The sequence below is a fragment of the Sander lucioperca genome, chromosome 7 (genome assembly GCF_008315115.2).
Source record: "Sander lucioperca isolate FBNREF2018 chromosome 7, SLUC_FBN_1.2, whole genome shotgun sequence".
Lineage (NCBI taxonomy): Eukaryota > Metazoa > Chordata > Actinopteri > Perciformes > Percidae > Sander > Sander lucioperca.
Window position 1 is genome coordinate 42,838,308 of NC_050179.1, and position 9,791 is coordinate 42,848,098.

Sequence of the window (9,791 nt, forward strand, 5' to 3'; positions counted from 1 at the left end):
GAAAAAAGTCCCATTGAGATTAAAAACCTCTTTTTCAAGGGAGTCCTGGCCAAGAAGCAGCAAAGAAGTTATAAACATACAATACGATTACATATACATTATGAAAAACAATTACAAAGAATCGACTCAAATGCTCTCAATCTGGACTTAAAAGCGTTCAATGAAAGTAATTCAGTCAATTTCCAGTCTTTTTGCAACATGTTCCATGTGTGGGGGGCTGAGTGAACAAAAGCCCTTTTTCCCAATTCTGTACGGGCAAATGGAACAGCGAGCAACAAAAGATCATTCGAACGCAAACAGTGAGAGCCAACACTCCTCCGTGAGATTAAATTACAGATGTAGGAAGGCAAAAGACCAAGCATGGCCTTATAAATGAAAGTATACCAGTGACCCAGCCTCCTGGAGGACAAAGAAGGCCATCCCACTCGGGAATACAGTTCACAGTGATGGGTCAAGACCTTGCAATTAGTAATGAACCGCAGAGAAGCGTGATATGCAATATCAATCTTGTGGAGACATTTAGCAGAAACATTCATGTACAACAGGTCTCCATAGTCTAAAATGGATAAAAATGTTGCATTAACAAGGCGCTTTTTTGCCTCAAAAGAAAAACAAAATTTATTTCGAAAGAAAAAGGCCAATTTTAGTTTAAGCATTTTCACCAGATTGTCTATATGGGGCTTAAAAGTCAGGGAGTCATCAAACAAAATACCAAGGTACTTGTAGGTGTGAACCATCTCTATGACATTTCCCTCAAGAGTGGACACAAAGGGGATAGATTGAGGGACCTTCTTATTGATTGAAAACAACATTAGTTTGGTCTTTTCAGCGTTAAGGACCAGTTTTAGCTGGATAAGTGTATGCTGGACCACGTCAAAAGCTTTCTGCAGAGATTCTACAGCTTTAACAGGGTTCTGTCCAAAACAGTAAATTATTGTGTCATCAGCATAAAAATGCATATTAGCGTCAGACACATCTTGTCCTAGATCATTAATATACATGATGAACAAGAGAGGTCCTAATATAGAACCCTGCGGCACCCCCTTGTGGACATCCAAAAAATCAGAACACAGACCATCACATTTAATGCACTGGGTCCTGTCACTCAAATAATTTGTGAACCATGAAACAACATGATTAAACAGTCCCAGACATAAAAGCCTATGCTTTAAAATAACATGATCCACAGTGTCAAAAGCTTTTGACAAATCAATAAAAAGGGAAGCACAATATTGTTTTTTATCAAGAGCAACAAGTATATCATTTATCACTTTTGTAGCAGCTGTGATGGTGCTATGTTTTTTCCTGAAGCCGGATTGTAGTTTAGAGAGTAGGTCACTAGAGTACAGGAACTCTTTAAGTTGATCACAAACAAGAGATTCAAGAAGTTTTGACAAAACACACAAGTTTGATATTGGTCTGTAGTTAGTCATAACAGCTGGATCACCTCCTTTTAATAAAGGGGTAACAAAAGCAGACTTCCAAACAAGTGGTATTTCTTTGTTTTGGATTGAAAGATTAAAGAGGACCGTAAGAGGTTGAGCTACATAATCAGCTGCTATTTTCAAGAAGTAGGGCTCTATCAAGTCCGGTCCGTTTGATTTCCTGTGATCTAATGCTTTGAGAGCTTTATGCACTTCCTGCACAGTAAAAGGAACAAAATTAAAATACTCTCCAGAAGACATTTGAGGTTCTGTGCAGGGAGTCATGGGGGCCACTCCTGTGGAGTCAAACAAAGAACCAGAAGCTATGAAATGATTGTTAAAGCTATTTAAGACCTCGGTCCTATCGTAGACAGGGACAGAGTTTTTTAAGACATATTTTGGAAGAACCTGAGGTCTTCTATTTACAGATAGAGACTTTATCACTTTCCAAAATTTCTGTGGATTGTTGAGATTTTCTGTTGTGACAGATAAGTAATAATCTGATTTAGCCTTCTTAATAAGAGAAGTACATTTATTTCTTAAATGCCTAAAATTAGACCAATCAGAGGGAGAATCGCCTTTTCTGGCTTTGGCCCATACCACATTGCGCTGATGGATGGACTCTGACAATTCTGGAGAAAACCAAGGGTTCTCTCGACCCTAGACTCTAAATTTCCTAATAGGAGCATGTTTATTTACAATCTTCATAAAACTCTCCTTGAAATAGGCCCAAGCCAGTTCCACATCTGGCAACAAACTCAAATGCCCCCAATTAACCAAAGCTAGGTCATGATGATAGGCTTGCTCATTAAATATTTTTAAATTTCTCTTGCAAACAATACGGGGATTGCATTTGGGGATTTTAGTGTTCCTGCATGTAGCAACAACACAATGATCACTCAAATCATTGCAGAACACACCCACTGATGAGAACTTATGAGGGACATTTGTTAGGATTAAGTCAATCAAGGTAGACTTATTTGGACTCTTTGCATGTGGCCTTGTAGGTAGGTTGACCAACTGGCTTAGATTAATAGAGTCACAGAAGGATTTAAATTCACCAGAAACTGCATTTAGCCAATCCCAATTAAAATCTCCAGCCAATAAGAGTTCCTTGTAATTTAATTTTGACAAAAGATACTGTAAGGATGGTAATGCTTCCTTGATGGCAGATGGAGGCCTGTAACACCCCGCAACAGTTATAGACAGGGACTTAACTATTTCTACGTTCAAAGCCAAAAACTCCATTTGTTTAGAAATAGATTCAGATAGAACAATTGATACACCAAATCTTGATTTTACATAAATGGCTACGCCACCACCTTTTTTGGGCCTGTCTGTACGATGAACGTTGTATCCAAGTATGGCGATGTCATCATTATAAATAGATTTGGATAACCAGGTTTCAGAAATGATCACAATATCTGCATCTGTCGATTTCACCCAAATTCTGACCATGTCCATCTTGGGTAATAAGCTGCGCACATTAAGATGAACAAATTTTAACCCAGGCATTGATTTGAAATCAGCAGGGGTCTGGGCGCATTTCAGCTCAGGTCCAGGATTTGGTTGCACGTTTCCAGATATAAGTAAAAGTAGAACAATCATCAATCTTCGTTTCACACTACATTTTGGAACAGACTCACGCGTGTCATATGTTGAAGCCAAGCATTGCTTTTCATCAAGTGAAAGAGAAAGATTGTACAAGGCAAGGAAGGCCTGAAGTTTAGGTACAACCACAGGCAGCTTGAAGTTGAGGACCAGAACCAAATGAGACAGTGAAAGCTCAGGGTGCCCTGCTGCACCAGATTTAGTGCCACTATAGGAGATACCACACATGCTCTGCTTATTATTAGCAGTACTTACCCAAGGAGCACTACTTAGTCCCAAGTCCCAAACGGTCAACACACATAATAAAACTATTAAAAGTGCCATAATCTTCATGTTAAAAAACATCAGCAGAAACAGTTTGTGAGTAGCACAACCGTAGCTATTTTCCAGGAGGTGAATGTGACAGGCTCGGGCCTGTTAGCCCAGACCCCAGGTGGAGGTGGATGAAACAGGCTCAGGCCTGATAACCCAGGCTCCGGGTGGAGGTGGATATGGCAAGCTTCGGGCCTGTTAATCCAGGCTCCAAATGAAGGTGGATGTAGCAGACTCGGGCCTGTTAGCCCAGGCTCCAGGCGAAAGGTGAATGTTGCAGGCTCAGGCCTATTGGCCCAGGCTCCAGATGGAAATGGATGAGGCAGGTTCAAGCCTGTTAACCCAGCTTCCAGGTGGGAGTAGTCAAGTGCCTACTTCTGTGACATATATAACTTTGACATACAGCAGGGCTTCTCAAAGTCTGGACCAAGGTCCGCATCCGGACCGAACGGCAAGGCTATCCGGACCAAGCCCATATGCCTTGTGTTATAAATACCATACCTTATGAAGTGTAACATTTGCTATTTTTAAATGCATTTTCTATTGATCAATAAATTGTTAGTGACGTTTAATATACATATATTATTATTTGTTAGTGACGTTAATATTATAGTAGTGGTGTAATGGACCGTAGTTGATCCCTGATCCACGTTTTATGTGGTGTGTAAAATGTTGTAAAGAAATAACAAAATGTAAATAGATTAATTACCTTATTTTAACTACTGAAATTAATATTTTATTAAAAAAAAAAAAAAAAAAAAAAAAAGGTACTGGTACAGAATTTCAGGTACCGGTAATTGGTACAAAAGTTGACCAGGAAAACTGAGTACTCAACTTGAATGTATGTTGCTTAAAAGTTACAAGTGAGTTGATGAAATGTTATTTTGTTATCGCCAATTGTTCCAGAACTCTGACCCTGAATACAAATCAGACGCGGACCTTTGAGTAATACGTTTGAGAACCCCTGACATCCATTATTAACGGTAATTGCCACAGTGCCCAAGTGCCTGTTAAGACTAGGGTTGGGTACCGAAACCCGGTTCCACTATGCAACCAGTTCCTACGCAACCGGTAGGAATCGGACCTGATTAGAACGCAAATTTTGGTTCCTCATTTCGGTTCCACTTAATGCGTCGACTGAAATATTTTCCCTCTATTGCTCCGAAACGGACGTAAAAAAAATATCACACTTTCTCTGCTAGCTAGCTACCGTAAATGTAGGCTACTTTTAAAATGCTATATTTTCCCTCTGGGCTCACCAAAACGGACATAAAAGCATATTAACCATTCACTGCACGTGATCGCTAATAAACATATTACACTTGCTCTGCTAGTCTATCGTTAGCTAGCTAGCTTTTAGTGCATTTAAAATGCCTAAAGCGAAGTGGTCGAAAGTGTGGCTGTATTTCACAGCCAAGGATTCCGACATCGCAAAATGCAAATGTTTCAAAACGATTACGTGCAAAGGGGGAAGCACATAGAACTTATTGAAACATGCGGTGCCACACTATAAAAGAGCCTTTCTTTGATGTAGCTTTTCAAGAATCGGTTTAGGAATCAAAATCGTTTTAAAAGTACCGGTTCGGCATCGGAATCGTAACAAATCCAAACGATACCAAACCCTAGTTAAGACTGCAAGCGAATGAAAGAATAGAATTCGGTACAAACCGAAGTAGAAGTAGACATGGTGGGTAAATAGATACATATTAAATGGTAATAGGTACACTGATATCAAATGAAAAGTCACAGTTCACCTTGTGGACATTTGCTTACAGTTTATATGAAAACAATGACCAAAGGTCATATTCAATACAGTGTAGATGTCTGATCCATCACAATAAATTATAATGTTGCCATCTGGAATGTTCCCTTTGTGTCCCTTGTTTGGATATGGATTAAAGCCGGTGATCTCCAAAATTCTTTATTTTATTTATTTTTTTACAGAAGATTATTCTGTATTCCATCCACAATGTGATTCTTTTCAGAGTGCAAAAGCCTTTGAAACATTTAGACCCTCATGGGGCTTTAAACGTTTTCTACGAATCTCAGGGAAACAATAAAACATTCATTCATACATGCAAGGAGCCGCATTAAAGTCTCTCGTTGGAATCCGTTCTGGTTAAAGGTTGGCAGGTATTGATCAATTGTACAACAAATATATAATCAAACTGCATCATATCAGAGCTGGATAACATAAACTGAAGTACAAGCTTTTAAACTCAGTTTTTTCTAAGTCCGGGTCCAGATCAGTTTGTTCCCGTCACACACAGGACCTCTGACGCGTTATTATGGATCCCACGTTAACTTCTAGGCAAGTCCTGCCCTACGAAGCAGCTCGATTGGTTGGGTTTAGGCATTAACCTTGAGTGGTTAAGGTTAGGATAGCCGATTGGTCAGGGGATAGGACCTGAACAAATCAGGTTACATTACCTAGCATAAGCATGGACGCCTGGCCAATAGTAGTGCGTTAATGCTATTGAAGGGCGGGCCTTGCCTCGAAGTTGCGTGGGTTCCATAATAACGCACCTCTGACCCAGTGAGGAAATCGCAGTCCCGCTACAGCTTCTTGGGTACGTTAGTGATGATGGGTTTTGGGCGCGTCTTAAAGATCAGCTTCCGTTTGATGACGGCAGACACGGAGTAGGAGGTGGAGGTGGGTCCTTGCTGGTTTGTTTCCATAGGTACCTGTGTGACATCATCGTTGTCATGGCTGCCCAGGCGATCCTGCAAAAGGCTGGAATGCTTGGTGAGGACGGCGAAGGGTTTCTCCAGTTTGACCTGCTTCCCATATAGAATATGATGTCCAACAATAAGCACTGGCACCCCCTGATGGAGGAAGAAGGAAAGACAGCGAATAATGTATGATTATCCATCCATCCACCCAGTTTGATATGCAGCTCAGTTTTTTAAGATTATTTTTTTGGCCATTTTTAGGCCTTTATTTCCAAAGGAAAGATGAAGACATGAAAGGGGAGAGAGTGGGGGAATGACATGCAGCAAAGGGCCGCAGGTCGGAGCCAAACCCGTGGCCGGTGCGTCGAGGAGTAAACCTCTACAGTATATATGTGCGCCTGCTTTACCAACTGAGCTAACCTGGCAATGATGCAGCTCAGTTTTATACAATATATGTAGTAGGGGCTCCCAGCTCCGTCTCTCGTTCCGCTTAGGGGTCCTTGGCCTAAAAACCGTTGAAGACCCCCGGTCTAAGGTGTCAATTAGAGATATAAATGGTTTCCATATTTTTTCAAAGTTCTTTGGATAACCTCTAATTGAAAATTGTACAGAACCTCCTTGATCCATCGCTCATAAGATGGGGGCAGAACGTGTTTCCAGTTGAGGAGAATTAGGCATCTGGCTAACAAGGTACGAAATGCCATGGCATGGCGAGACTTAAGGGAAAGGCCCTCAACCATTGGGATACCAAAGATGGCGGAGAGGGGATATGGAGCTATCACAACATTGTAAGCTTTTTGTAATGTGTCAAAAAATCTGGACCAATGGTTTGTCAGTTTGGGGCATGACCAAAACATATGTACAAGATTTGTAGGGGATTGATCACATCTGTTACAGACATCTTTTTTTTTTTTTTAAGATTATTTTTTGGGGCATTTTCGGCCTTTATTTTTGACAGGACAGATGAAGACTTGAAAGGGGAGAGAGAGGGGGAATGACATGCAGCAAAGGGCCACAGGTCGGAGTCGAACCCGCGGCCGCTGCATCGAGGAGTAAACCTCTACACATGGGCGCCTGCTCTACCAACTGAGCTATCTGGGCGCCCATCTGTTACAGACATCTTGAACATAGGGGTATATTGTAGACATTCTATGGTTGGTATAATGAAATTGATGTATAATTTTAAATTGAATTAGCCCATGTCGGTCACAAACAGAGGAATTCTGAACAAGATCAAGGATATGCCCCACTGTTCATCATCAATACTAAGCCCCAAATCCTGCTACCATGCCTCTCTAGTATGATGGGGGGAAACTGAGCCGACCGACACCAAGGAGTCATAGATGTGTGAAATTATCTTGTTCTGATCAAGGTCTAACGTGAGAAGTGTATCAATTGACGTTTTCGGAGGGTAATTTGGAAAACTGTGATACTGCTTCTGAATAAAATGTTGAATCTGAAAAAAGAACAAAAAAGGGGGGCTGTAGGCAGTTGAAATGCGGTTGACAAGTCTTAAAAGGACATGAATATTTCCCTGTCGTACACATCGTTAAGTGACATAATGCCCCTGTTGAACCAAAGTTGCAGAGTCTGTATTAGATGGCATTAAGCAGTGATTAGTAATTACTGGGGCAAGTGTGGAGGATCTGTGCAGGCCAAAACGGTCTCTGAATTGCTTCCATGTTCTTAGAGATTGAGTAACCACTGGACTGACACTGATGGTAGAAACAGACACAGGCATTGACTCAATATTGCAGTGAAAACTTTGTTGTAGATGTGTCCATTTGGACGCAAGCTGGCAGGTCAAGGCTTGATTGGCCCACAGCAAGGTTTTGAACACTCATTAATCTATTAATTACTTAATTATATCAAGGACCATTCATTGACTAGGATATACAGTAACATGATGCAATGGTCTCCTCTCAGTGCAACTGTTTTGGTTTAGCATATCATTTACAATGTAGTCCCCATGGACACATAATTGGAATGTTAGTGCGCCAAAATAAAGGCCTAAACTGTACCTGTCCTACAGCAGATTCTTCTTCAATTATCGGCCCCTGTTTTTTGGCAGTTTGCAGATTATCTGTATCTGCGTTTTATTTGCCTGATAACCGATAAAGTTAATTAATTAAAAAGGGTGCTACTTTGGCTCGGCTACAGCTCTGTATCTGTCCCTCTGCTTCGGTTTCACTCACCACGGAGTCTGACTTAATGTCCCGCACACAACTTTATCTGACTATCTTTTACTGGGTATTATGTTGAAAGTTTCTAATTTATTAAATCATTGCTTAAAGCATTTAAACAAAGTTGTGTGTTGGAGTTTGTAACGTTCCAAAATCTTAATTTTGACTTAAAGATTTTAATTTTCACTGTAAATGCATATCGGTTCCAAATATCAGTTATTGGATTCTTAAACTATTAATAATCTGTATTGTTATCGGCCTTGAAAAAACAGTATCGGTCGATCCCTACTCAGTAATACAGTGGGCAATACAGCACCGTAAAGAAAAGACCACAGGTGTGGTAAAAACACTACCGCTTTTGTCCCAAAGCAGCCACTAGAATCAACACAAACTGAAAGTTACATACAGCCACATTAATAAACGTTTAAAAAAATACATTAAAACAAAATTCCCAGTGGCTTAGTCCTGGTAGGGGAAACTTAGGCCCTGTGTGCTTTTTCTTTCCAGTCTTTTGTTTACCTCTTTGGTATACATCAGGTCTCCCATCACATTTCCTGCCAGACCAGAGTTGTGTCTGGAAACCATCTCTCCCTGCAGCTCCACCAGCAGCCATTCTGGAGGACTGCTGCCATCCACACTGGATCTGCAGGAGCAGATACACACCAACATCAACTAAACATAGCTGGAAATCCTTCATAGTTGAAAGTAAATAGTACAATGTCAAAACTGTTAGGGGATGGGGCTGCCAGTTTGTCCCATTACCTCCTGTGCTCTATGCCAGTGTTTCTCCAATGGTGGTACGTGTACCCCTAGCGATACTCACTCTGGAGTACTGGGGTGGTAATTGAGAATTTTTTATGTGTTATTTAAAAAATATATATCTGTCGTGCATAATGCCTAAAATAATGATACACTATAATTATGAATTCATTTAGTGGTTCTTAACATTTGAAACTTAACATTGAAGTGTTTTTTTCAGTTACAGTATTGCTGTATAGTAAATCAGACGAAGATAGCACATCCTCTTTGTAAAGCTAGGCATTGTTTTTCTATCAAAAATGTTTTGTGCTGGCTCAGGGAGTAACGTTACTTTGATGAAAATAATATTTCATACGGGGTACATTTTCGAGAAGTGCAGAGTGACGGGTGTCACACCAAACTGCACTCAAAACAGCTTCCAAAATGTAATGTACAGTAACGTTACGCACAATGTAAGAAAACGTTTAAATATCAACATGAGCTACTTTTCAGTTCGCGGCGTTTTGTCCATGAGATCTGTGTTCTTTACATCTTATTCACTGTAGTGTTCTCTCTTACAACTTCGCTAACGTTAATGTTACTGGGGACGTCCTCCACATTAGCCTGCCTATAAATCGCAAATGTACCTTACCTTATGACTATTTGAACCATTTTCCCGTCAGATAGCGAAGACCCGGAACATTAACAAGATGAAAAAGACGCATTTACATTAAACTGATCCCAACACAGCTGTTTTGATAACAATAACCAACACCATTAAGTCGGTATTCATAATCTAGGATTTCCCGCCAGCTGTGCGTGCTGTCAGTGTGATGACGCATTTCCGTTT

The 9,791-nt window shown here is 40.5% G+C and overlaps 1 protein-coding gene across 2 annotated transcripts; it reads right to left on the bottom strand.

Annotated features, from left to right (window-relative positions):
* Positions 1-5,252: 5,252 nt before the first annotated feature.
* Positions 5,253-9,791, bottom strand: chtf8 (CTF8, chromosome transmission fidelity factor 8 homolog (S. cerevisiae)). Of its 2 annotated transcripts, XR_004897866.1 has the most exons (4): positions 9,594-9,791; positions 8,723-8,846; positions 5,850-6,173; positions 5,253-5,626 (listed from the first exon to the last, which is right to left on the bottom strand). XR_004897866.1 is itself a non-coding variant. In XM_036003214.1 (3 exons), exons 1-3 carry the CDS (start codon positions 9,611-9,613, stop codon positions 5,904-5,906), a joined length of 414 nt encoding a protein of 137 aa, XP_035859107.1. In that variant the 5' UTR covers positions 9,614-9,790; the 3' UTR covers positions 5,253-5,903. The 2 variants fall into 2 exon arrangements, 1 of the variants encoding a protein (XP_035859107.1); XM_036003214.1 differs by having other exon boundaries at positions 5,253-6,173; positions 9,594-9,790.

Coding starts and splice junctions, on each gene's coding strand:
- chtf8 (XM_036003214.1), bottom strand. CDS start 9,613: ATGGTTCAAATAGTCATAAG. Junction 8,847..9,593: donor ATGGTTCAAATAGTCATAAG/GTAAGGTACATT, acceptor CTGCTCCTGCAG/ATCCAGTGTGGATGGCAGCA. Junction 6,174..8,722: donor ACCTGATGTATACCAAAGAG/GTAAACAAAAGA, acceptor TTCCTCCATCAG/GGGGTGCCAGTGCTTATTGT.